Here is a 27,288-nt window from a genome sequence, read left to right as displayed (position 1 = left end):
CATTTGTAACAATTTCATAATCAATATTTTACAAATCGCAATTGCAAGGGGCTTTGCCTCTCTGGATGACAGCCATAGAAAGCAGGCCAGCAGCTGCTTATAATGTCACACAATTTATATCTTAGTGCATAAGTATGGGGGAGTCCTACATCCCCTCTCCCTCCATACATTATCTATATACCATGAAGGTTATTTGCATACAGATGCCAACTCAGCCTGGCTAGTTGGATGAGAAGGGGGGGGGGGGGGGCAATTCACCCAGTCCTTTGGCTCTGCGCCATGGCGACAGGAATGTGGAATTAAAATTACCATGGATACTTCGGAGTGTGGGCCGGTACTAATTCATCTTTGAAAATGTCTAATCTAACAGTCATATTGGCTGGGCTTCAGCAGTCTGCAGGTAGATTTTATATTTTTCTGGCTTTCTTTTTGAATGAGGGGGAATGGTGGCTGCTGTATTGCCGGAGGCTAGGTGATGAAACAAAAATAGTCTTGAGACTAGAAAGTGAGTGTGCTTAATTATGGGGGGGGGGGGCTGGGTTGGGTGGGAGGGAGGGAGGGAGGGAGGGTGTATGAGGGCAGGTGGCATGAACATCTAGAGTAGAAGGCAAATTGTCTTATTGGGAGGGGTGTGGTGGGGGGTCTATTGAGAAGTTGAGGGATGAATGAAAAAAGAGGACTATTGGCACGTTGTCATATTCACTCCACCAAGACAAGTGAACCTATACTTTTCGACATCTGCTGAGCTTATTCGGCAAGGCATGGCAGAATACTATCCACACAGTACTAAAACTTTGAGCACAAACCCATTGGTGAACACTCCTCTTGATTGCGTTTCTCTAACAACTCCAAATATGTCCTCAATATTTTAGTATTTTATGTGTGATGCATTCTTACAAATAGAACATTTTTATGAAATGATTATCTGAAGTTCGGTTTGTGTTTACCACACCATACCTTTTTAATCTATCCCTCTTTGTAACTTCAGTCTTACAACTTTGAGTCACTTCATAGATCACTGTACACAAACAATTCCAGAAAAATTTACTTGAAAATACTGAAATGTGTCTTTTTTTGTATTTGAGCTTCAAATAATTATTGAAATGATCCAGGGATATTGATGCAGTCGATCTTTTCACACTAACTTTAGACAGACTAGAGTGATATTACACTGAACAGTGACAGCTGTGGAAAAGAGACTTTTTTTCACTATTCACACACAACCACACACACGCAGACACACACACACAGACACACACGCAGACACGCAGACACACACACACACACACAAACACACACACACACACACACACACACACACACACACAGAGTCCTCATTAAGCAGCCAATGGCCTGGAAATCATCCCGCTGGCTCCTCCCCAAAGTGTGAGCAGCCTTTGTTATTATAATCAGGCTCTTAGGGTGCAGGGGGCAGGGGGTACGTGTGTGTGCGTGTGTGCAGTGCAGCAAGACTTGGCCATCCGTCAGTATGCCTCCTCACAGCTCCCATCCGTAGGCCCATACAGCATCAGATTTTAAAAAACAACTACTGATGCAAACACTACAAAATACAGTTTATTTGGATGAAAACCATGTGAAAAACACCAAATCAAAAAAAGTACATTTCAAGGTAATCATAATCAGGTCTCAGCCATACGTCTCAACTCTCAAAAGTTTGAGCCTGCAGAATACCTTTACGACAACCAGAAGCGCTGTCAGAAAGGTGGGGGGGCTGCAGCCTGCGGTCATCAATATCTGCAGGCCATCTGTCATAGGGGTCTATGGAGGCGCACAGTCTCCACTCACAGGACGAGAAGGACATATGGTGAACCATAAAGTTACAGAGCACCATTCACAGGGAGAGGAGAAGGGCCAGACTAACAGAGACACAGGGACATTCAGACAGACATTCAGACAGACATTCAGACAGACATTCAGACAGACAGACAGACAGACAGACAGACAGACAGACAGACAGACAGACAGACAGACGTGAGTGGAGAGAGTTGAACACAATAAGAGAATGGGAAGCAAGTAAGAGAGAGAGTTGGCATTTGTAGATGACAGTCATGCTACAGTGTGTCAAATGGTAAGCATGTGTCTGAGAAACGTCATTCATTGATTTGTAACTAACTGATTGATAGACCTGTCAAACCTTGACTAGAACTTAGTGATCGGGGTTTGGCATCCCTTTCTGACAGAACACAACCTTACTGTAGCATGTTGCTGTACTATAGCGCAACAAATGTAGTGTTATAGCCTGAAAGAAGGACATAATTACACTGAAATTAAGGGTATAGGCTATCTGAGTTTTCATTAGCCTATGAGTAGGCATACTAGGCCTATAACTTGCTTCCACACTATTGCTATGTTATAACCACTTTATTGCATGCTATTCTATAAAGTGCTACTAACATAATTGTATTGATTAAATTCATCTGATTGTGCATTTGTACACACTACTTCAGTATTATATAATTCGTTTCATTACATATTATGGGAAATTGGTAGGGTGTGCCTTCCCTTCACCTGCTGATAAGATTCTGAGGGAGGTATTCTAAGAAATGAAAGCTTCCTTTCAGAGACACTTTGAAAGCTCAAGCATCTTTGAGGAGTTGCAATGAGAGAGCCGGGAAAAAGTTGAATTTCACTTGTGACTTACTAGGGATACCGCGACCCCTTTGTGTTCCCTTTCAAATGCATTGTTTTGGAACGCTAAGAGTGTGCGGCGCTCTCATTGGCTGTTTTTGGAAACAATAAAAGGACCTGTGGCCTCTGATTGGTTCAAATCGACAGCTGCCCAATAATACCCCCCTTCCCGACTCGTAAGTTTCTCTACCCAACTTTGCTTAGTATGAAGTAAAGTTGCCGTGTTTGGAAGCGGTGTGCAAGGGGAAAAGTCACAGCAAAGATGAAGATGAAGCTGTGTAAAACTTTTTTAGGTGAGTCACCTATTTATCATCTGTTTCTCGCTCTCTCTTCAGCAAGCAATGTGTTGACGGCTAACTGAACTATGGTTAGGAGCAGGTGTGACGATCTACGCATCTGTCACTTTTTAGACTGTTAGGATAGGCCTTGCCTGCTCTTCTGTAGTAGCCTAAAATGGCATGTTCTCTATTGAAAGTAATTTAAAAACACAGTAGCCTATTCATTGTAAAGAAAGTATAAGTATTTGCATTGGCTTTTGTGATGAGAAAGAAGCATCTTCCACCCACTACAAAACACTCACAGGTGGCGTCAACATTTTTTAAACATACTAGAATTATGTTAATGTGACTTCTTCGTATTTCATTAACAACAACTCATCAACTATATTTACACAATGTCTAAATTTAACCCAAAATGTACGGAAGCTATAAGCTTGTCGACAACCTATAAAAAAAGGTTGATTTGTAGACTGTACCCAGTTGCTGCATTTTCTGGGCCTTTTAACCGTTCAGCTGTTTATGAAAAGTTTTTTAGTATATGGCCGAATATATATTAACAGAAAAGCAATGTTGAATCCTAATCACACAAGGCCCTTTGTGCTGACCAAAGATTTCCTGAACTCACACTCTGTTCAGACACTTTGTTAGACAAAGGAAAGTTTTGTCCCCTCAGGGATTAGTGGCTCTTAACTCTGTATAGGAGACGTCAGGCTGCAGGCGTATTAAACATTTTTGTGCGGGGTGGGGGAGTCTGTCAGATTGGTCCATCTGTTTTTGGGGAGTCGAGAGAGCAGCCTACCCTCTCGTCGGTCACCCACCATGTAATATTTATACAGCATGTCCCAGTCATAGCAGATCCGACGCTGATTGTATTCCAGAGCAGGGCTGTCCATCTGCACTGGGGCTTTAAAACGTGACTGAGATGGGGGAGAAAAAGGCCCCAGCTGGTAACCGAAGAGGAGTTGAGACTTTAAATATGCAAAACTCTTTTGAAGTTTCTTCGGCTTTAACAGTGCCAAAATGTTGATAATTCTTTCACCATATTTACAACCGGACGTTTGAGGGGTATGAACTAGGCCTACTAGGGTACTTTATATGCCCAATAAGTAAAAGCATTTATTTACACGCATTCAAAAGTGTATACTACTATAAAACTACTAATAGCATATTCGTTTTGTTTATTGACTGGTTTTCCAAATGTGTATAGGTATAGGCTTCATGATTTGTGATTAGACCTAGATTATGGTCATAACCTATATATTCGTGGTTATATTAGCATTCATTAGCCTACTCTATTTAAACAATACATTGTTCTAAGGTAGATTTTTTTATGTAACATTATTAATTTTCATCAAAACAAAATCAGCAGAGAACAAATATAGGCAAAGATACTTATTGGGCTCCCGAGTGGCGCAGGGGTCTAAGGCACTGTATCTCAGAGCTAGAGGGGTCACTACAGACCGACTGGTTCGATTCCAGGCTGTATCACAACCGGCCATGATTGGGAGTCCCATAGGGCGGCGCACAATTGGGCTAGCGTCGTTCGGGGTAGGCCGTAATTGTATATTAGCATTTGTTCTAAACGGACTTGCCTGGTTAAATAAGCACTGTAGGGTTACTACTACATTGTCCAGAGGCGCTCAGGCTGTAGGCCTAGTCATATTTTCCGGAGAAAAACTAGTTCCCTCTGAGAGGGCTTTTTTTTGCCTTGACACCAATGTTTCAGTTTTTGTGCTACGAAGACACTGCCTGTAACAGACACCATGCAATCGATAGTTTTTTTTCTTAAAAAAAACATCGGTATTTAAGTTAACTTTGAAGGAATTGAAATCGGCGTGAATTGGATTTTTTTTAAATATTTAGCTCTGAGAGTAGTTACCACATCTATACGGACCAACGTTACAGTATGTTTATGGACCGCCGTTTTAGCACAACGCTCTAGCTACTGTCCATGGTGCTGAAACTAAGGCACGCACCACCCCGGCTACTGAAATCTTCCAAATATTTTTACGGTGCTTAGATTTACCTTGATACTGATGCTGATGGAGGGTGTAGACTACAACAAATTATGATTGATGCTGCAGCATGATAACTGATCTAACAAAATACCGGAGTACCCGAAGCCACCTCTTAGATTGTGGGCTTTGCTATGTTGTGGGCTTTGCTATGGTGATGTCAGAGCATGGGGGGAGGGGTGAACAATGACCCATGAGCGAAAGGTAAGGCAATATTACGTAGGCCTGTTCTCGCTGACAAAGGCAAATGAAGCCATGTTTTTTTGCTTATGGATTTTGGAGTAGGCTATTCTACATTTAAAGTTGGAGTAATGCTGCTTTTGTAAACTGAAGACTGGTGGAAGAGCACTGAGCTCCGGATTATGTTTGATGTCTCTAACGGTCAATGAAAGAGTTGCGGGGATATTGTGGAGGTAGTATTCAACGCTGAGAAGAAGTTGTTGAAATAGGATTCAGGAGGCCCGCCTTACCTACTTGAAAACAACGAAGCAACCAGAGCCATTCAATAATGGTATTTATAATCATATTATGGTTTCAAATTCTGTAGTATAGTTAAATGCGTGTGTTCCTCAAATGTATTTGAAATCAGATTGTAAACATATTTATTATCTTTTCACGAACATCAATTGCTGTTGGTTTCTATCGCCTAATGGATGTCCCGGTCTTAATTCTTAAAGATACATTCTCTTTAGGATGCTAATTCATATAGAACATAATTGTATCTTATTTCACACAACCTTCAGTACTATAGATTTATGGCATGAACAAACAGAACACACAGTTCTGTTTTGGTAATCCAAAACTAATCCAAACGGCCAGAGAATGTCATTTCGGACGAATGACGGACTCTTTTGATATGAGTTTCAGATAAGCTATTTTGTTCACAGTTCGTAAAATCATTAATGTGAGATTTGTATCGGACTTCGTGTTGCTTAGGGTTTCTGAAACTTCGAGAAAAGAGGCATATAGACCTAATGTTGATAAGTTTGAAAGCTGCAGGCCTATTGTGTGGCATTGTACATAGCCATGTAATTGTATTTTATGGTTTATCCTTTCTTTCCATTACGAAGAGCCTATAGAAAAGTAGACTACCGGGGTGATAATATAAAATAATATTTGAACCACTAGGCATATTTGTTTCGGTTTAGGGTTCTATTGTGAAAGTCATTTTGTGTTTTTGCAATCCGGAGAAGCATATGCCTTTATACGTGCAATGAAGCCTACTTTTCTTGTTCTTATCTCGTGTATGTTTTTTGTCTTTATATTTCTGTGTGTGTGGATGTTCAATCGATGATCAAGGCCTAAACCGGCATGTTATTTGGTTACAAAGTGGCTTTGCAATGGGCCTACTGCTGCTTTGCCTGTGCTATTTGCCTGTGCTTTCCTACTCGGCTCGCAGGGGGTCGTGTTTGTAGTCAATGACTGTAAAATGTGTCAGTAGGAAACTGGGGGAGGTGGAGCTACATATCCGAGAGCCGATGATCATGTGCCCCTCAAATGTCACCATCTCCCGGGGCTATGTGCGCTAAGAGTGCCATTACAACGACCTTATTATTATAAAAGCACTAGAAAAACACACCCAAACTTGATATTTGAAGGCTCTCTCTCACTAAAGCAAGACCGATTAACGTTGTGTCATAGCGGAGTGTGTGAGGTCGTGTTAGCAGCACCATGGACAGCACCGTGGTGTTTTTGTGCAAGGCCGATAAACAAAGCCACGAAGCCATTTTCTTTCTCTTTAAACACATATTCATAAATAATTTAAATGTATTCAAATGTGTCCTACTCTAGGCCTTTAGGTCTAATTACATGATGTGCAAGAGAGATGAAAAATAGGCTAACATGGTCGAGGAGGTGGCTTTGGGTAGGCTAGTTGCATTTCTGTTGTAAATGCAGTTTAATATTTTAGTATATACTGATTAACTGTCTGGTTCATTAAAGGCTATTCCTCAAACAATATAATCACCACTGGTTATAACGTCAAACTTTATAGGCCAAGTAGGCCTAATCATAGGTATGCCTAAAATGCTGTATGATACATATTTTTTTGCACATTGCTGCATGTTTAACGCAACATGATCTTGGAACATAGCACATGGGCAGGCCTTGTGTACTTTTCGGCCTACTGTATTGTTATCTTATATTTCTCTGGGAGAATCCCAACCACACAGCCCTATTGTGTATGGGGAGTTTGTTGTGTTTGCAATAACAGTCATGGTTATTTATCACCCTGTTATCAACCATCCACCGTTTTTACCTGTAGCTCTGTCCAGATTGAACATGTGATGATTTTCTAGGCGTGCCCTTCAAGGATCGTTTTGTGTTTAATCTTTTTAGAACATTTTGTACACAAATAATAAGAACAATGAATAAGAACACCAACAATTAATATTACATTATGTCATGGAATGAAATTGCCATACACAGAAAAATAAAGCATGTCATACAGTATCCCTAATAGGTTAGAAAGGAAAGTTAGGTTAGGAAGTTACCAGTATAGGCCTGTCTAAGTATGTACACAATATATACAAAAGTATGTGGATACCCCTTCAAATTAGTGGATTCTTCTATTTCAGCCACACCGGTGGCTGACAGGTGTATAAAATCTAGCACACAGCCATGCAATCTCCATAGACAAACACTGGCAGTAGAATGGCCTTACTGAGGAGCTCAGTGACTTTCAATGTGGCATTGTCATAGGATGCCACCTTTCTAACAAGTCAGTTCATCAAATATCTGCCCTGCTATAGCTGCCCCGGTCAACTATAAGTACTGTTATTGTGAAGTGGAAACATCTAGGAGCAACAGCGGCTCAGCCACGAAGTGGTAGGCCACACAAGCTCACTGAATGGGACCACCAAGCGCTGCAGCGTGAAGCGCTTAAAATCCTCTTGTCCTCTGTTGCAACACTCACTATCTTGTTCCAAACTTCCTCTGGAAGCAACGTCAGCACAATAATTGTTTGTCAGGAGCTTCATGAAATGGGTTTCCATGGCCGAGCAGCCGCACACAAGCCTAAGATCACTATGCTCAATGCGAATCATCGGCTGGAGTGCGGTAAAGCTTGCCGCCATTGGACTCTGGAGCAGTGGAAACGCATTCTCTGGAGTGATTAATCATGCTTCACCTTCTGGCTGTCCAGTGGACAAATCTTGGTTTGGTGGAGAGAACTCTACCTGCCCAAATGCCTAGTGCCAACTGTAAAGTTTGGTGGAAGAGGAATAATCGTCTGGGGCTTTTTTTCATAGTTCAGGCTAGGCCACTTAGTTCCAAGAAAGGGAAATCTTAATGCTACACCATATAATGTCATTCTAGACAATTCTATGCTTCCAACTTTGTGACAACAGTTTGGGGAAGGCCCCTTCCTGTTTCAGCATGACAATGTCCCCATGCACAAAGTGAGGTCAATACAGAAATGGTTTGTCGAGATCGGTGTGGAAGAACTTGACTGGCCTGCACACAGCCCTGACCTCAACCCCATTGAACACCTTTGGAATGAATTGGAACACCGACTGCAAGCCAGGCCTAATCGCCCAACATCAGTGCCCGACCTCACTAATGCTTTTGTGGCTGAATGGAAACAACTCCCCACAGCAATGTTCCAATATCTAGGCCTCTCTGCGGCCCATCATTGAATTTTGAAATCCCGATGGGCCTCTCAAGCCAAAAGGTTTGCCCAACCCTGATGTATGCTGTATGCTGTTGTTGTATAACCTTGACTGTGTGTCCTATGTCTCTCCTCACCAATAGAACATGAGTTCAGAGGGCAGCTGCTGAACCAGAGGTGGACGCGAGGAGACAGAATAAGCAGATTCTGTGAGACCAAGAGGAGCCTTCGAATCAAAGTGAGAAGCTGTGTCTGTGTGTGTGTTTGTGTGTGTGTGTGTGTTTGTGTGTGTGTGTGTGTGTGTGTGTGTGTGTGTGTGTGTGTGTGTGTGTGCGTGTGCGTGTGCGTGTGTGTGTGTGGGTGTGTGAAAAAGAGAAAGAGAGACAGATAGTAAGTGCAGTGTCATGACACTGTGTGTTTCAGATGAGTCAGGACACAGCAGAAACGAGAACCCGGACCCGCTCAAAAGGCATCAGAGGTGAGCTGGGGCCAAACACACATGCACGTACAGTAGGCACGCACGCAGCCACCGCACGCAGCCACACATTCACACACACTAATTGAAACGGCTTCCTTTGTCGTGTATTTAGGATAAGTGTGTGTTTTATGTTGTTCTCTCTCTGTCTTTTTATTCCCCAGTACCCGTTGAACTCGTGGGAGCAGAGTTAAGGTGAGAGAATAGGTTTTTTTCTGCTACTGTATTGAATCCAGCCACACAGTTGTCTTATTACTGTATACAGGTAGTCCTGAAAAATACAATATGGCTTTAGACTGGTTGGGTGCACTAAAACCAGAGCATGCAGAGATTCAGAGCAAATAAACTAGGCTGGTGATGAACTGAAAAGCACATACAAAGTTTGAACATATTCATTGTGCAAAATGAATAAAACAAATGTTTGTTTTCTGTTTGTATCACTAAGTAGCTGCCCCACCCCCGGGTGCGATGGTTCAGGCCATGTCATTGGGAGATATTCACGACACAGAAGGTATGATATACTAACTAGACTAACCACCACCAACTCTTAGCTCTCAAGTTCCTCTGCTAACACCGTTTTTTAAATACAAATACTATTAAATTGAGAAAAAGCTCCATTAAAAATACCACATTTAGTGGTATTAAGGGTAATTCGTTCTCCAGTTCTCCAGTGATTTTTTAACTTTACCTGTTGAAAAACAATATCCCATGTATAAAAACAGTACATACACTAAAGGGTAAAAAAATATGTTTTGAGCAAAATAGTGTTTTTTAGACAACTGCAAACTTCAAGGAGTAGGGCATTGGTCTGATGGTGACTTTGTGATGTCATCGGCCACCCTCCTTGCTCAAGGAACAGTAGAGAACCAAAGAGGAAAGGCTCCTCCCCCCACTTGCGCCATGCCATGAGGATACCTGGACCATCTATTGAGATGTGCCTTTTGTTAAGTAAATCAGGTGTTAAATGAGATGAAAAGGAGACTGGAGTAAGACTTTAACATCCATCTCCTCACCTTGCACCCATAGCATTCTTGGATGCCCAATAGTGAAGAAGAGGAAACTTGTGGAGGCGGAGGCAGAAGAGAATCAACCCGCCCCCAAGAAAAAGACCGTGCAACTGAAGTTGGCCATGGACGAGGGCTTCAACACAGCAGACAGTGACGCCGCCAGTGAGGCAGAGCATAAGGAGGGGGAGGAGTCAGAGGAGGAGGAGCAGAAAGAGAAGGAAAATAGCAAAATGCCAAACCCAGCCATGTCCATGAAAGGTGAGTCAAGAGAAGACCAGAATCCAAGGAATATATCACATTTATCATGGATTGCTATTGGCTATTGCAGATTGATAATGATACTAAAGTAAGTATTGATGGAAAGACAAATACAGAGAGAGCTCATTATTTAGCAATAACCTTTCAACTCTGCACTGTACACAGCCGATTGCTCACAGGTGATACCTGAAGACACCGAAAAAGAGACGTCTGTCGAGTCCGACACCATAGCTGCACCGGAAGCAGGGACTTCGCAGAAGGACACAGCCACCACAAACCAACAGCAAGCTACCACAGAGGCAGAAGCAGAGGCAGAGGCAGACAGACACAAAGAGGAGGAGCAAGTAGTGGCAGAGATACAGGCCGCTGAGGAGGAGGATGAGGAAGATGAGGATACCGTTGATGTACACAGAACAATAGAGCATCCCAAAGGCGACAATGAAACAGGGAGAGCAGAGAGTGAGGAGAAGCAAAAGGAGGAGGTAGGAGAGGAGGAGGAGGAGGGAGGAGGGGAGGAAGAGAAAGAGGAGAAGAGGCAATTTGTGAGTCAGGAGATCTCAGATCACCAGTATTCCAGTGGCGACTATAGCAGGCATCCGGCAAAAGAGGAGGGAGATGAGGAAGAAGAGAAGAAGGGAAAGGAAAAGGAGGAGGAGGAGGAAGAGAAGGAGGAGGTGGAAGAGGAGGAAGAGGAGTCAGAGGAAGAAAAGGAGGAAGAGGAGGATGAGGTGGTCTACATGGAGCCTGCCATCCCTCTTGCCCCTAGTACTCCTGCTCAGGAATGTGAGGATGTAGAAGTGGCAGCGGGGGAGGTAAAGATTGGTTCCCCGTTGACTGAAGAGGAGGAAGAGGAGGAGGAAGAAGAGGATGAGGAAGAAGAGGAGGAAACAGAAGCAGGGGAGGTGGAAGAAGAGGACCACGACTCTCACAAAGCCCCACCTACCACAGTGGTCATTGAGATACGATCTGAGGAAGAGGAGGAGGAAGAGGAGGAGGAAGATGAATGTCTCTCACAGGGTTCGGGTGTGACAGATGACTCAGAGACCTGGGATATGACCCGAGGGAACTTGGGACTGCTGGAGCAAGCCATCGCCCTGAAGGCCGAGCAGGTGAGAGGGCCGCACGTCGACCAACAGTCTCCAGAGCACCAGCACTACCACAGCCCCGGCGACAGGGCCAGCAAAGCCATGGACCAAGCCATGCGACATAGAGGACACCACAGCAAAGGTAGGACAGTTTATGCTTTATCAGGATATCTTTTAACCCGCCATAGAATCAGAATCATGTTCCAATTGTTAGGGATTTTGCTCACTCAACATCTCTCCCCTTCCTATCCAGAAAAGAAGGAGGTGAAATGTCCTACCCCTGGGTGTGATGGGACGGGCCATGTGACTGGGCTGTACCCCCACCACCGCAGCCTCTCTGGGTGCCCTCACAAAGATAGGATCCCACCTGAGAGTGAGTACTAGCAGAGCACTAACACTCTAATACCAAAGTTCTAACAGCGAAACATTACACATACTCCTTTGGACAATTGACACACATTCTTACATCTCTCTGTCTATCTCTCCCTAGTACTGGCCATGCATGAGAACGTGCTGAAGTGTCCAACTCCAGGATGCATCGGCCAGGGTCACGTAAACAGCAATCGCAACACACACCGCAGGTATTATACTGTCCAACAATTACAACCTGACATTGACCTTCTATTTCCGGTATACATTTTCACTATCTCTCTTTGTCCCTCTCAGTCTTTCCGGTTGTCCCATAGCAGCTGCAGAGAAACTCTCCAAGGGGGGCCATGTCACCCCCAGTCACCCCCAGCCTTCAGTCAGCGAGCCCCCAACTGGGAGCCCCCATTCAGACAGAGTTCTCAGGTGAGCCCTCTCTGGTCCTCCCTTTCTCCATATCTCCACTTACGACAATAGCTGTCCATCTGATGCATTTTACTAATCTTTTACCCCTTATCTTATAGAAAATGTTCTGACTGTTTTACCACCTCTGTCTCTTACCTTTCACCTTCTCTCTCTCTCTCTCTTTCTCTCTCACTCTCTCTCTCTCTCTCTCTCTCTCTCTCTCTCTCTCTCTCTCTCTCTCTCTCTCTCTCTCTCCCCTACAGACCTATGTGTTTTGTGAAGCAGCTGGAGATCCCTCAGTTTGGCTACAGACCCAACATGGTGCCTGCCACACCCCGTGCCAACCTGGCCAAAGAGCTGGAGAAATATTCCAAGGTCTCCTTCGACTATGCAAGCTTTGACGTCCAGGTGTTTGGGAAGCCTTTGCTGGTTCCAAAGATACCCGCCACCAGTCAAACCTCACCCAAAGCCTTCAAATGTAAGATGATCTTGGCATTTGTTGAATTTCTGTTGGAAACCAAAATGACATAGTTTTTTCTACTCTGTAAGCATTCTATGGACAAGGTATCACAGCAATTCATACTCTGGTTTGTTTCCCTGGCACTGTTTCCACATTCTTAGTCAAGTCATGAGACCGATATTAGCATTTATTTTATTTTATTTGTTTTATTTGTTTTATTATTAAAAGTCTATATGCAGCATGTGCAAATGAGGTAGGATAAGGGAGGTAAGGCAATACATAGGCCATGGTGGCGAAGTGATTAAAATAGAGCAATTAAACACTGGAATGGTAGAATGTGCAGAAGATGAATGTGCAAGTAGAGATACTGGGGTGCAAAGGAGCAAGATAAATAAATAAATACAGTATGGGGATGAGGTAGTTGGATGGGCTATTTACAGATGGGCTATGTACAGGTGCAGTGATCTGTGAGCTGCTCTGACAGCTGGTGCTTAAAGCTAGTGAGGGAGATAAGAGTCATTGGCAGCAGAGAACTGGAAGGAGAGGCGGCCAAAGAGGAATAGGCTTTGGGGTTGACCAGTGAGATATACCTGCTGGAGCGCGTGCTACGAGTGGGTGCTGCTATGGTGACCAGTGTGCTGAGATAAGGCGGGGTTTTACCTAGCAAAGACTTGTAGATGACCTGGAGCCAGTGGGTTTGGCGACGAGTATGAAGTGAGGGCCAGCCAACGAGAGCGTACAGCTCGCAGTGGTGGGTAGTATATGGGGCCTTGGTGACAAAACGGATGGCACTGTGATATTTGCTGAGTAGAGTGTTGGAGGCTATTTTGTAAATGACATCGCCGAAGTCAAGGATCGGTAGGATGGTCCTTTTTACAAGGGTATGTTTGGCAGCGTGAGTGAAGGAGGCTTTGCTGCGAAATAGGAAGCCGATTCTAGATTTAGTTTTGGATTGGAGATGTTTAATGTGAGTCTGGAAGGAGAGTTTACAGTTTAACCAGACACCTAGGTATTTGTAGTTGTCCACATATTCTATGTCAGAACCGTCCAGAGTAGTGATGCTGGATGGGCGGGCGGGTGCGGGCAGCAATCGGTTGAAGAGCATGATTTAGTTTAACTTGCATTTAAGAGCAGTTGGAGGCCACGGAAGGAGTGTTGTATGGCATTGAAGCTCGTCTGGAGGTTAGTTAACACAGTGTCCAAAGAAGGGCCAGATGTATACAGAATGGTGTCGTCTGCGTAGAGATGGATCAGAGAATCACCAGCAGCAAGAGCGACATCATTGGTGTATACAGAGAAGAGAGTCGGACCGAGAATTGAACCCTGTGGCACCCCCATAGAGACTGTCAGAGGTCCGGAGAACAGGCCCTCCGATTTGACACACTGAACTCTATCAGAGAAGTAGTTGGTGAACCAGGCGAGGCAATCATTTGAGAATCCAAGGCTGTTGTATCTGCCAATAAGAATGTTGTAATCGACAGAGTCGAAAGCTTTATCCAGGTCAATGAATACGGCTGCACAGTAATGTCTCTTATCGATGGCGGTTATGATATCGTTTAGGACCTTGAGCATGGCTGAGGTGCTCCCATGACCAGCTCTGAAACCAGATTGCATAGCGGAGAAGGTACGGTGGGATTCAAAATGTTTGGTAATCTGTTTGAAGATCTTAGAAAGGCAGGGTAGGATAGATATAGGTCTGTAGCTGTTTGGGTGTAAAGTATCTCCCCCAATTGATTTTGAAGCTCAACAAAGTAACTTATAGATGAGTTGAACATGATGCATGAAAAATGCAAACATAAGTCTCATGACTTCCTTAAATGTTAGCATACCAGGGAAACTAAACTATGGAATTTATTGCTGTCTTACCTTGCCCATAGATTGGTTACAGGGTAAGGAAATTAATGTAATTTTGTAATTTGGGTGAACTGTCCCTTTAACTAACAAAACATAACTTTTTCATTTCACATCAGTATTCATGAGAGAAATTGGTTGGTAGTCCAGGATCACGACCCTGCTGGTTATAGGAGAACTGTAATGGCGGCTTGGTGCATGTTATACTGTGAAGGTAAATTCTAATTTGCACACACCCACCCTCTCTCCTCTACAGCTAAACCATTCCCTAAGGCCACGTCCCCGGGCCATAGCTTCTCGGGAGGATATGCAAAGAGCAGCTCCTCCTCGTCCTCCAGTGGCTATGATTACACCCATGATGCCGAGGCTGCTCACATGGCTGCCACTGCCATTCTGAACCTGTCCACACGCTGCTGGGAGAGTCCAGAGAACCTTCGCACCAAACAGCAGGACCCAGCTGACAAGGTAGGCCTCTCAGCTACCCAGCTCAGCCCAGCCTAGCCTGTTTGTGGTTGACTTTATAAAGAATATATTCTTCCCTCTTGAAATTATTTATTAGACACACTGCATTACTACCCACACACGCACACACACGCACACACACACACACACACACACACACACACACACACACACACACACACACACACACACACACACACACACACACACACACACACACACACACACACACACACACACACACACACACACACACACACACACACACACACACACACACACACACACACACACACACACACACACTAACATAGTCCTTGTACCTTCAGGACATAGATATTGAAGTGGATGAGAATGGGACACTGGACCTGAGCATGAAAAAGCCCATCAAGATGGAAGGGATGCAATCACCAGACCCTTGCTCTTCCTCCTCCTCGCAGCCCCCGGGAGATGTTCCCTCGTCCCAAGGCCACCTACAGGAGGAGTTGGAGGGGCCTCTGGACTTCACTAAGCCAAACTGTCCCAAAGAGAAGGAGGAGCAGGATGAGGTAACTGCGACTAACACCAAACCATTGGAATTATAATCATGTAATAGCCTTGAGAGAGGTTAGTGTGTGTTCTAGCCTCAGCTTCCAGTGATACACGAGAATTGGAAATATGGCAAGGTGAGACTTGTGTGATTACAGTGCCTTGCGAAAGTATTCGGCCCCCTTGAACTTTGCGATCTTTTGCCACATTTCAGGCTTCAAACATAAAGATATAAAACTGTATTTTTTTGTGAATCTCTCATCTTCAATTCAATTGAAGTAATAAACCGGGCAACAGCCCATTGAACCGCAAACCACCATCTGTGTTTTAATGGACACACCACCCCGATAGCCCTCTATAACTCAAACCAACAGTTACAGCAAGATAGTCCTTTTACCACCAAACGTTTTCACAGGTTGTGAAATGCAGCTATTGAAATGGTGAGAACAGACATATATATCTGTTGGGAAAAAAGTCTGGTTATTACCACACAAATACCTGCTTGTTAACAAGGTCAAAGAGGTCTCTTTCAGAATGGTCCATAAGTATTATCCTGCGAATCATGAAGGAACTCAAAATGCATTAACATTAACAATACTTTTTGTCTTGAGAATCCAGAAAAAGTTTTGCATTGATTTTGGCATTGTCTACATGTACTATATGTTCTGATTGCATGATTTGTTTTATACTGGAGCTGTCATCTTTGTAAAATAGCTTTTTTTCCTTCATGGGACATCCTGGTTTGAATAAAGGGTGGATTAAATGATAAACTATAATCTCCATCCTTACCTGTGTTTGTTTGACCTTCTGCCAGATGGACTATGTGGCCCACTCCTACACCTCCTCTGACGCAGAAGATGATGACATCACCCAGGAGAGCATGGAGGACAGGAAGTACCCAGGCGAGGTCACCACGTCCAGCTTCAAGGTCCAGTTCTCACCCAAAGACTGCAAAAAAGAGGTTCTACTGTAAGAATACTCTAAAATAACTTCAATCCAGCATTCATAACAACGTTATAAGTAAAAAAATAACCTACATTTGAATGATCTATGTCTCTCTACCTAGTACTCTAATATCAAGGCTGACACATCGCCAGTATATAGAATTCAGTTCAAAGTAGTACTGCCATCCAACCTCATGTTTTTGAACGAATTCATTAATGAATTTCTAATCATTCCCAATTATCTCCAGATGTCCCACCCCAGGTTGTGATGGCAGTGGGCACATCACTGGGAACTACGCTTCACATCGGAGGTATGACACAGCCCTACTCCCCTGCATTACAACCAATGCAGTCGGTAGCGCTGATTCACATTGTACGTCTTACAGCTGCATTCATAGTGTTTTTTAGGCACTGACACTGAATGTCAACTAATCTACACATCTGTATAAAAAAATCGTGAACTTTCAATAATTACTATTCTCTATTGCTCTTATCATGTGCTACTATGAGTCCTGTAAACAATATTCATTGTTATGATTGTGATCGAGATCTTTCCTTTATTCTGCCCTCATTAATTAAATGACTACACAATATACTCTGTCTATATATATATTTTCCATATCTTCTAGTCTGTCAGGCTGTCCTCTTGCTGATAAGTCTCTTCGGACCCTCATGGCTGCCCACTCTGCTGAACTGAAGTATGTCTGTGCTTGTATTACCCCTTCCTTCCTTCTTTCTGACCCAGGCATGTGTGCAGGCAATGGTTCCAGTTCAGCTCCAACACACCTAAAAACTTAATTGTTGTCTGACATCAAGGATTTTAATTAGGTGTGTTAGTGCTGGGCTGGAATAAAAACCTTCACACACTGCGGACCTCCTTGACCAGAGTTTCCTATCCCTGTTCTAACCCTACTTTATACTGACATGACTGAACCCTTTGTATTGTCATTACAATGTGCGGGGATGTGTTTTCCTTCTGCTGCGATCTGTATCAAACAAATTCTATCCCATAGAGAAAGTGTTAGCTACTTTTATGACAAAGCGCTTTCATATCATCTCTACATTTGCAACAAATATGAATATCTCATGAAGTGCTATGCTGACCTGACTTCTCTCTGGTTGACTCCCAGGTGTCCGACCCCTGAATGCGATGGATCAGGTCACATCACTGGAAACTACGCCTCCCATAGAAGGTATGCACAGATCATTTATTGCTTTTGTTTAAAAAAAAGTCATCCTAGAAAATCCAACTGGAGGATAATCTAAAAAAGGACTTTATTCAAATTTCTCTCTATGTCTCTGTCAGTTTGTCTGGATGCCCCCGTGCTAAGAAAGGTGCCGTCAAGACAACACCCACCAAGGATGACAAGGAAGACCCTGAGCTTTTAAGGTTGGTCCACGACAAACCATTCCTTTTCTTTACCATCCACACAACAGACCACCCTTTATTCGGGCCTCGAGTTTTCAAACTATTACTGATTGCTTTCCTCTGTCTCTCTCTTTCTATCTTTCCCTCTCATTCCCTGTCGTCCCTGGCTTTCCCCCCTCCATTAGTCGATGCCCGGTGCCCGGCTGTGACAGCCTGGGCCACATCAGTGGGAAGTATGCCACCCACCGTAGTGCCTATGGGTGCCCGCTGGCAGCGCGGCGTCAGAAGGAGGGGCTCCTCAACGGTTCTCCTTTCTCCTGGAAGGCCTTCAAGACGGAGGGCCCCACCTGTCCCACCCCCGGCTGTGATGGATCAGGACACGCCAACGGCAGCTTCCTCACACACCGCAGGTATTACACTCAATCAAATTCAATTGTTTTTTGGCGGGGTTCGTGCAAACACTTTACACAAAGCTGGGCCTAAACCTGAAATATAATTAACCTATTATAGGTTATTATTGAGTTTGTTTATTTTATGATTTCATTTCATTCGATAGATTTTTACATCTAGTCAGGTTTTGAAAGCACAGCAAAACATATTGGACAAAAAACTGATTGGCATATTAAAATGAACTGAACTAACTGGCCCTATTCCAGCAGTGCTCCATCACTAGCCTCATCTCTCTTTTCCTCTTCTGTTGCTCCTAGTCTCTCTGGTTGTCCCAGAGCCTCCGCTAATAAGAAGAGAACCAGGTTCCCTGGAGACGAGTACATTACAGCAAAGTTCAAGGCCAGTGATGGTAAGTCTGGGGATATACAGTACCTTAAATGTTTCATCTGATAGTTTCTGCATAACAGGGAAAATCGTCATTTCCACTTAACTCAAATTTTCACTTAGTCATGCATTGATTTCAGTGGAAGTTAGGATTTGTCCCAATATTATGAGTGGGTCAAGTCAACAATACATCAGTAAAACGGGATGATCTTAATATATATAATATAAAAAAAATCAATTATGTTTGACTGTTTCTAGTTGTTTTATTGGTTGTTACTGGTTGCTTAATTTCCCCAGTTCTGGATAATGATGAAGATATCAAGCAGCTGAACAAAGAGATCGGGGAACTGAGTGAGTCCAACTCAGAGATGGAGGATGATATGATGAACCTGCACACACAGGTGAGTCTGACACTTGTTAACAATACCCACTAAATACTGTCCCGACCATACATTCCTAATTCAATTCAAAATCAAAAACAGATGGTATAAAAAGTGTTTCTGACTGGTTTGTGACTGGTTTGTGGCTGACTGAAGAACTGTGGTTGATTGATTGGTGGTTCTCTGCTCCAGATCTCATCCATGGAGAAGAACCTGAAGAGTATGGAGGAGGAAAACAAGCAGATCGAGGAGAGGAATGATGCCCTGTACATGGAGCTGTCTGGCCTGAGCCAAGCTCTGATCCGCAGCCTGTCCAACATCCGGCTGCCACACATGGTGAGTTACACATAGGGATGGATCACTCAGAGCATGCATGCACTCACGCACACCCACATACTCTCCACAAATGCAACGGCACTCGCTTACAAATTAACGCATACAACTTGTCTTTAAAGCGTTACTTGTGTTTACTTCAGCAGGAGCCTATGTCGGACCAGAACTTCGATAATTACGTGGACACCTTGACCCATATGTTCTCCAATAAAGATTGCTACCAAAACCCGGAGAACCGCGCTCTGTTGGAGTCCATCAACCAAGCAGTAAAAGGCATCGAAGTGTAGTCTCTAAAAGTGTGGTGAGACATAATGGAACATACGAAAGGGAGGTAGAAGAGGGTAGAGGCAAGGTGACATGGTGTCTGGGCATACAAAACCCAACAACCATAAATAATCATCCCTTGCTTTTGGAATATATACTTGGTTTTTCTCTTATTTGTTTTGGAGAAAATATGTTGTCCATTTCATGTTGCTCCCCTCCCTGTTTGCATGAAGGTTAACAGGATCAATGGACACACAAGTGTTTTTTGTGCACATTGAAGTAAACTGTGTTGGTGTGGGTGTTTGGGAAACTTACGAGGGGTATAATAAAAAAAGACATCCACTTTAATTGTACAGAACAGACTAAGAATGCAGTATACTGACTCCAATACCCCATCATAACATACGCTCCAAAATAGTGTACTTGTGTTCCAACCCTATTGAGTAATGTTGATAGTATTTATGGGCATAGATATTGCACTTCCAGGAATAGTTTGTGGTTTCATTATTATTGTTGTGTATGAATTTGAGTCTGTTTAATATATTATTTATTCATGTTGTGTTAATTTTGCTTATTTATTCAGCATTTATTTATTGACTTATTTATTTTTACAAAAAAAATTACACTGAAGACATTTTTAAACAGCAACTGAGAGGACTTGTTTATCCTCTGCATTGTTGAAAAAGAGGAAATATTTTAAAATATCAACTATAAATTGTTTTATATATCTTATTTATTTGAAATACTGGGATCTTTTTTAAGTGCAAATATTTTGTAACCGACAAGTTTTGATAATTTTTTAAAAGAGTTAGATTTTTGTTTATATAATTTCTTTTATTTCCATAAAGTATTTTGAGACACCTTTGCAATGAACTAGGAAAAATATGATGAACGTATTTAATATTTATTTGATAATGAAGAACAAAGTGAATGGAGATGTTGATGTATATTTATTTTGTATTGTCTATGTCACGTGTTAGTGATGATGGCTGTGTATGGATTAGTCTTTGCCCATATGTTGATTTTGAAATAAAGGAAAACCTGTGCTAACATAACTAAGCATCATGGAATATTTCATGATTAATTATAATTATGCGTAATTATTGTGAAAGTGTATGAATATTGTTTATGGCTACAGATATTTTGTTGATGTCCCTTCAGAACCTAGACATGGCAGTGGATATCAGCAAACAACCTATCGGCACCAGGATGGGAAAGCTTGTCATAGTGTTTGATGAGGCGAGTGATAGCGTTCTTCGGATCCAGCACTGCTGGGTGCACCGGTTCTGGTTCCAGAGTCTCAGCTCTCCGGAGAATGCTCCCAACTCGAATGAGACCTGTAGACTTGTCCAATTCAGAAGAGAGGTTTTGGAGGCGGCTTTTCAAAGGGACTACTTTACCACTTTCCAGTATATGGAGGTCTTCTGGGAAGCAATTTCTCTGGGAGTGCTGGAGGAGCAGGATCTCACATTGAGAACTGTCAATAGCTGTAGAACCAGAGTTTTGAGGGGGAGTTTAGTTGATGGACTGGTAAATGGCTTCAATCAGTTCATTCCAGGTATTGAAGTGAGTGGCGTCTGGCAGCGGAGTCACAGTGTTTTTCTCAACTCTGATAGTTACTCCAGTGGTGCTACAGAGGGAGTCTTTGGCAACTGATTAGGGGGTAATGGAAGGAATGGAGGGCCATGATTCAACCTGTGTGGAGCTGACAACTCAGAGGGTGTCATATGCTGAGGCAGTGAAGAAAATGGAGGAGGATGGGTCAAAGGTGAGGGATCCTGAGAGGATCCCAGTGAGAAGTAGATTTGAGCCAGTACAGAGGGATAGAGTAACGTGTGAGTTATTTTTCAGTAAGGTTGGAATCTTAGAGTTCATAGTAATGGTTATCAACTGTACCGCAGAAATGGAAAGTAAATCACAGAAAATAGATGTTGTGGTGGCAGCTGCAGAGAAGTATTTGGGTAGATGAGATTTAACTTCAGAAGCGTTACAGCAGGGGTGGGCATTCCAGTCCTCGAGGGCCTGATTGGTGTCACAGTTTTGCCCCAGCTCCAGCTAACACACCTGACTCCAATAATCACCTAATCATGATCTTCAGTTTAGAATGCAATTTGATTAATTAGCTGTGTTTCACAGGGATGGAGAAAAAGTGTGCCACCAATCAGGCCCTCGAGGACTAGAGTTGCACACCCCTGCGTTACAGGGTGAGTTGAGGCGTGGTGTATTTGTATTTTTATTCATTATGAATCCTCATTAGCTGCTTCCAAGGTAGCAGCTACCCTTCCTGGGGTCCAGCAAAATTAAGGCAGTTTATTCAATTTGAAAAACATTACAATACATTCACAACACACTGTGTGCCCTCAGGCCCTCAGGCCCCCCACTCCACCACTACCACATATCTACAATACAAGATCCATGTATACGTGTGTGTGTATGCATGTGTCTGTGCCTATGTTTGTGTTGCTTCACAGTCCCCACTGTTCCATAAGGTGTATTTTTATGTTTTTAAATCTAATTTTACTGCTTGCATCAGTTACTTGATGTGGAATAGAGTTCCATGTAGTAGTCTATGTAGTACTGTGCGCCTCCCATAGTCTGTTCTGTATTTGGGGATTGTGAAGAGACCTCTGGTGGCATGTCTTGTGGAGTATGCATGGGTGTCCAAGCTGTGCGCCAGTAGTTCAAACAGACAGCTCGGTGCATTCAACATATCAATTCCTCTCATAAATATAAGTAGTGATGAAGTCAATCTCTCCTCCACTTTGAGCCAGGAGAGATTGACATGCATATTATTAATATTTGCTCTCTGTGCACATCCAAGGACCAGCTTTTGCTGCCCTGTTCTCAGCCAATTGCAATTTTCCTAAGTCCCTTTTTGTGGCACCTGACCATGACTGAACAGTAGTCCAGGTGCAATAAAACTAGGCCCTGTAGGACCGGCCTTGTTGATAGTGATGTTAAAAAGGCAGAGCAGAACTTTATTATGGACAGACTTCTCCCCATCTTAGCTACTGTTGTATCAATATGTTTTGACCATGACAGTTTACAATCCAGGGTTACTCCAAGAAGTTTAGTCACCTCATCTTGCTCTATTTACACATTATAAATTACAAGATTTAGCTGAGGTTTTGGGTTTAGTGAATGTTTTTAGTTTTAGAAACATTTAGGACTAACATTCCTTGCCACCCATTCTGAAACGAAATGCAGCTCTTTAAGTGTTGCAGTCACTGTAGTAGCTGACGTGTATAGTGTTGAGTCAACCGTATACATAGACGCACGGGCTTTACTCAGAGCAAGTGGCAGGTCATTAGTAAAGATTGAAAAAAGTAAGGGGCCTAGACAGCTGCCCTGGGGAATTCCTGATTCTACCTGGATTATTTTGAGGCTTCCATTAAAGAACACCCTCTGTGTTCTGTTAGACATGTAAATCTTTATCCACAATGTAGCAGATTGTGTAAAGCCATAAAGCATATGTTTTTCCAGCAGAAGACTATGATCGATAATGTCACACTGAAGTTTAACAAAACAGTCTCCACAATGTTTTTATCATCAATTTCTCTCAGCCAATCATCAGTTATTTGTGTCCCATCCTCCCAGGCTGTTGGCAGGGTCAGATATGATCAAAGTAGTGGAACGGGGTAGTGGGGTTTTATTGAGTGTAGATGGCAACTGCAGAGAAGTACCTGGTTCAATGATATTTTACTGGAGAAGAGTTAATGTGGTGGTGATTTATATTTTTATGTAATAGTGGTGTATATAGGTGTAGGGTTAGTTGGTGCATTTTATTTTATTTTTAGGAACAGGAATAATTAAGATAATGTAATGTAGGTACGCCGTGACTGGCCTCACTTTAGCATAGTAGGTGGCAGTGTATGTACCTTTAAATTGGATGTGATCCACCAACCTAGTCCCAAAGAAGAAGAAATATTAGTTTGGCAGACCGTACTATTTCAGTTTCAGTGTTTTGTTACAAGACACCTTTCTCTTGTAATATTCTGTATTTTGGATGCGTTTATGACAAAGTAAGTTTGTTCTTATTTCTTAATTTCAACTATAATTTTATTGAGAACATTTAGTGTTTGATAAATTTGTTTGTTTATTCATGTATGTTTTTATATCCTTGTTAACCATCACATCCTTAAATCTCTCATCTTCAATTCAATTGAAGTAATAAACCGGTCAACAGCCCATTGAACCGCAAACCACCATCTGTGTTTTAATGGACACACCACCCCGATAGCCCTCTATAACTCAAACCAACAGTTAGAGCAAGATAGTCCTTTTACCACCAAAGGTTTTCACAGGTTGTGAAATGCAGCTATTGAAATGGTGAGAACAGACATATATATCTGTTGGGAAAAAAAGTCTGGTTAATACCACACAAATACCTGCTTGTTAACAAGGTCAAAGAGGTCTCTTTCAGAATGGTCCATAAGTATTATCCTGCGAATCATGAAGGAACTCAAAATGCATTAACATTAACAATACTTTTTGTGTTGAGAATCCAGAAAAAGTTTTGCATTGATTTTGGCATTGTCTACATGTAAAGAAATGAATGAAAGATATTAATAGCTTAATAATTGTTAACATTCTTGATGATTTTAGTTTTTTTATGGGTGAATGTGCTGCTCGGTTTCCTTAACTATAAAAAGGATAAAGAAAAACAATTTGACCTCAAATCTAATTGTGATAATGGCAAAATGTCGTATTCATAAATGTAAATTCAATTTAAAAAAACACTCTTCTGTGTTTTCTGTAAGGAATTTGAGCAGTACATTAAGACCATTCTACATTATTCTAATAAGAAAGCTGTTAAAACAATCAATATGTGTGCATCTTTTAAGGTCTTTGTATAATCTGTAATTTGTTGTAACCCGTAGCATATGTTATCATTGTCTGTTGGTATACTTGTATGTATAATATTTTTTCTGCTATAAAAAAATAGTATATTATATATATACAAATAACAACAACAAAAAACAAATATATATATTTTTTAAAGGAGAACAGACATATATTACATGGTGGTTTATAACCTATGGCTAAGCTCTGGTGACATCTGTCGGTCAGTTCAGGAAATGCTAATATCATGAAGCATATCTGCAATTGTTCAATGAAATTAAAACCACTTAGTTTTGTTTACCATCAAAGAGTGCGTCCCACCAGCCATAATGTTAACGGTGGATAAATATTCCAGTGCATTCCATACCAATGTCACATGCAAATAGCAATTGATTTCCATGAGAGGTCGATCGATCTACATATACAGTGGGGCAAAAAAGTATTTAGTCAGCCACCAATTGTGCAAGTTCTCCCACTTAAAAAGATGAGAGAGGCCTGTAATTTTCATCATAGGTACACTTCAACTATGACAGACAAAATTAGAAAAAAATCCAGAAAATCACATTGTAGTATTTTTAATGAATTTATTTGCTAATTATGGTGGAAAATAAGTATTTGGTCACCTACAAACAAGCAAAATGTCTGGCTTTTCCCCTTCTATCTGGATAAGACCTTAACGATGAGAAACATCCCCATAACATGATGCTGCCACCACCATGCTTCACAGTAAGGATGGTATTCGTTAGGTGATGTACCGTGTTAGGTTTGCGACCAAACGTAATGCTTTGCATTTAGACCAAGAAGTTCAATTTTGTCAGACCACAACTTGTTTCACATGGATACAGAATTAGTATCTTTTTGCATACTTAAAAACAGGATTCAAGGTGGGCTTTCTTGAGTAATGGCTTCCTTCTTGCCACTGTACCATACATGCCAAATTTGTGGAGTGCTTTGGGATATTGTCACATGCACACTTTGACTAGTCTTAGCCATAAAAGCTTGTAGCTCTTTCAAAGTTGCCGTTGGCTTATTTGCAGACCGCTGTAATACCATAAAATAAGAAAGTTGCCATTGGACTCTTGGTAGCCCCTCTGATCAGTCTCCTACTTGCTCGGTCATCCAGTTTGGAGGGACGGCTTGGTCTAGGTAGTGCCATACACATTCTACTTCTTAATAATTGTCTTGACTGTGCTCCAAGGGATATTCAAGGCCTTTTTTTATACCAATCTGTGCCTTTCCACAACTTTGTCCCCGAGTTCTTTTGAAAGCTCCTTGATGTTTCATGTTTGCTTTGCAATTCACTACCCAGCAGAGGCACCTACAGGAACTGCTGAATTTATCCTGAAATCATGTGAATCACTACAATTTAACACAGATGGAAGCCAATTAATTAACTTGGTGTGATTTTGAAGGTAATCGGTTACACCTGAGCTAATTTAGGATTGCTATTACAAGGAGAGTGGAACAGTTATCCAACACAACTATTTCTTTTTAAAATTTTTATAGATAAAACTTTTTTTATTTACATATTATTATTATTGTTATTTTTTTATTTACAAATGTCCAGTTTTTTTCACTAAGAAGGTCAAATCAAATCAATTTATAAAGCCCTTCTTACATCAGCTGATGTCTCAAAGTGCTGTACAGAAATCCAGCCTAAAACCCCAAACAGCAAGCAATGTAGGTGTAGAAGCACAGTGGCTAGGAAAAACTCCCTTGAAAAGCCAGAACCTAGGAAGAAACCTAGAGAGGAACCAGGCTATGAGAGGTGGCCAGTCCTCTTCTGGCTGTGCCAGGTGGAGATTATAACAGAACATGGCCAAGATGTTCAAATGTTCATAGATGACCAGCAGGGTCAAATAATAATAATCATAGTGGTTGTCGAGGGTGCAACAGGTCAGCACCTCAGGAGTAAATGTCAGTTGGCTTTTCATAGCCGATCATTCTGAGTATCTCTACCGCTCCTGCTGTCTCCAGAGAGTTGAAACCAGCAGGTTTGGGACAGGTAGCACATCCGGTGAACAGGTCAGGGTTCCATAGCCGCAGGCTGAACAGTTGAAATTGGAGCAGCAGCACGGCCAAGTGGACTGGGGACAGCAAGGAGTCATCAGGCCAGGTCGTCCTGAGGCATGGTCCTAGGGTTCAGGTCCTCCGAGAGAGAGAACGAAAGAGAGAATTAGAGAGAGCATACTTAAATTCACACAGGACACCGGATAAGACAGGAGAAATACTCCAGATATAACAGACTGAACCTAGCCCCCGACACATAAACTACTGCAGCATAAATACTGGAGGCTGAGACAAGAGGGGTCGGGAGACACTGTGGACACTGTGGTTGTTGGGTAGGATGTGTAGATAAATGTGAAAAACAACTATATGCATTTTAATTCCAGGCTATAATGCAACAAAATATTAACATTTTGACAGGGGTGCAGACTGTCTATAGACAGGCACTGTATCCATATAGGCTTACAATTGTCTTTTGCCGCGTTCGTATTCTGGTCGGCACTAACAAACTCGAAAATGTCCGAATTGATGATTCGTTGAACGCGACACGCTTATAATTACTATCAGCATGTTGGACATGTCAGAGTTTCCTAGTACCGAATAGAACATGAACGTGGCAATATTATAGGCATACATCCAACCCACATACTGCTTTCTGTTTCATGTCAAACAAGGAAAATAACTTTAAATGGTTATTACGAAATCGCATTTAAAGCATAGTTTCTATTGGACTAAAATTGCCACTTTACATCTCGGCCGATGCAAGACGAATATTCCATCGAAGATAACTGACTTGCCTAGTTAAATAAAGGTTACATTAAAAAATAGTTTTCTTACACAATGGCGCGTTCCTCTGCCCAGGTGTTGCTGGCGCCTGTCAGATCTTACAATATTACTCCACCGGGGGTGCTGAGCGCACATTTGGGTGT

The 27,288-nt window shown here is 42.3% G+C and overlaps 1 protein-coding gene and 1 long non-coding RNA gene across 4 annotated transcripts; one reads left to right on the top strand and one right to left on the bottom strand.

Annotated features, from left to right (window-relative positions):
* The first annotated feature begins 5,165 nt into the window (after window positions 1-5,165).
* On the top strand, window positions 5,166-20,565 carry LOC135528110 (myelin transcription factor 1-like). Of its 3 annotated transcripts, none has more exons than XM_064956934.1 (23): window positions 5,166-5,453; window positions 8,693-8,787; window positions 8,973-9,027; window positions 9,189-9,219; window positions 9,473-9,535; window positions 10,051-10,289; window positions 10,455-11,516; window positions 11,628-11,747; window positions 11,865-11,955; window positions 12,041-12,166; window positions 12,409-12,623; window positions 14,713-14,921; window positions 15,248-15,466; window positions 16,261-16,415; window positions 16,639-16,701; window positions 17,020-17,088; window positions 17,521-17,583; window positions 17,697-17,780; window positions 17,945-18,169; window positions 18,467-18,558; window positions 18,831-18,934; window positions 19,106-19,249; window positions 19,390-20,565. In XM_064956934.1, exons 3-23 carry the CDS (start codon window positions 8,973-8,975, stop codon window positions 19,531-19,533), a joined length of 3,573 nt encoding a protein of 1,190 aa, XP_064813006.1. In that variant the 5' UTR covers window positions 5,166-5,453; window positions 8,693-8,787; the 3' UTR covers window positions 19,534-20,565. The 3 variants fall into 3 exon arrangements, with proteins under 3 accessions (XP_064813006.1, XP_064813007.1, XP_064813005.1); XM_064956935.1 differs by having other exon boundaries at window positions 9,470-9,535; window positions 15,359-15,466; XM_064956933.1 differs by having other exon boundaries at window positions 9,470-9,535.
* A 4,346-nt stretch (window positions 20,566-24,911) lies between these two features.
* On the bottom strand, window positions 24,912-27,282 carry LOC135528109 (uncharacterized). Its single transcript, XR_010453505.1, has 2 exons — window positions 27,197-27,282; window positions 24,912-26,501 (listed from the first exon to the last, which is right to left on the bottom strand). It is a non-coding gene; the product is annotated as an uncharacterized LOC135528109 (long non-coding RNA).
* Between the last annotated feature and the right edge of the window lie 6 nt (window positions 27,283-27,288).

This window comes from Oncorhynchus masou, chromosome 33, assembly GCF_036934945.1.
Source record: "Oncorhynchus masou masou isolate Uvic2021 chromosome 33, UVic_Omas_1.1, whole genome shotgun sequence".
Classification (NCBI taxonomy): domain Eukaryota; kingdom Metazoa; phylum Chordata; class Actinopteri; order Salmoniformes; family Salmonidae; genus Oncorhynchus; species Oncorhynchus masou.
This window is presented reverse-complemented; position numbering and strand designations above follow the sequence as displayed.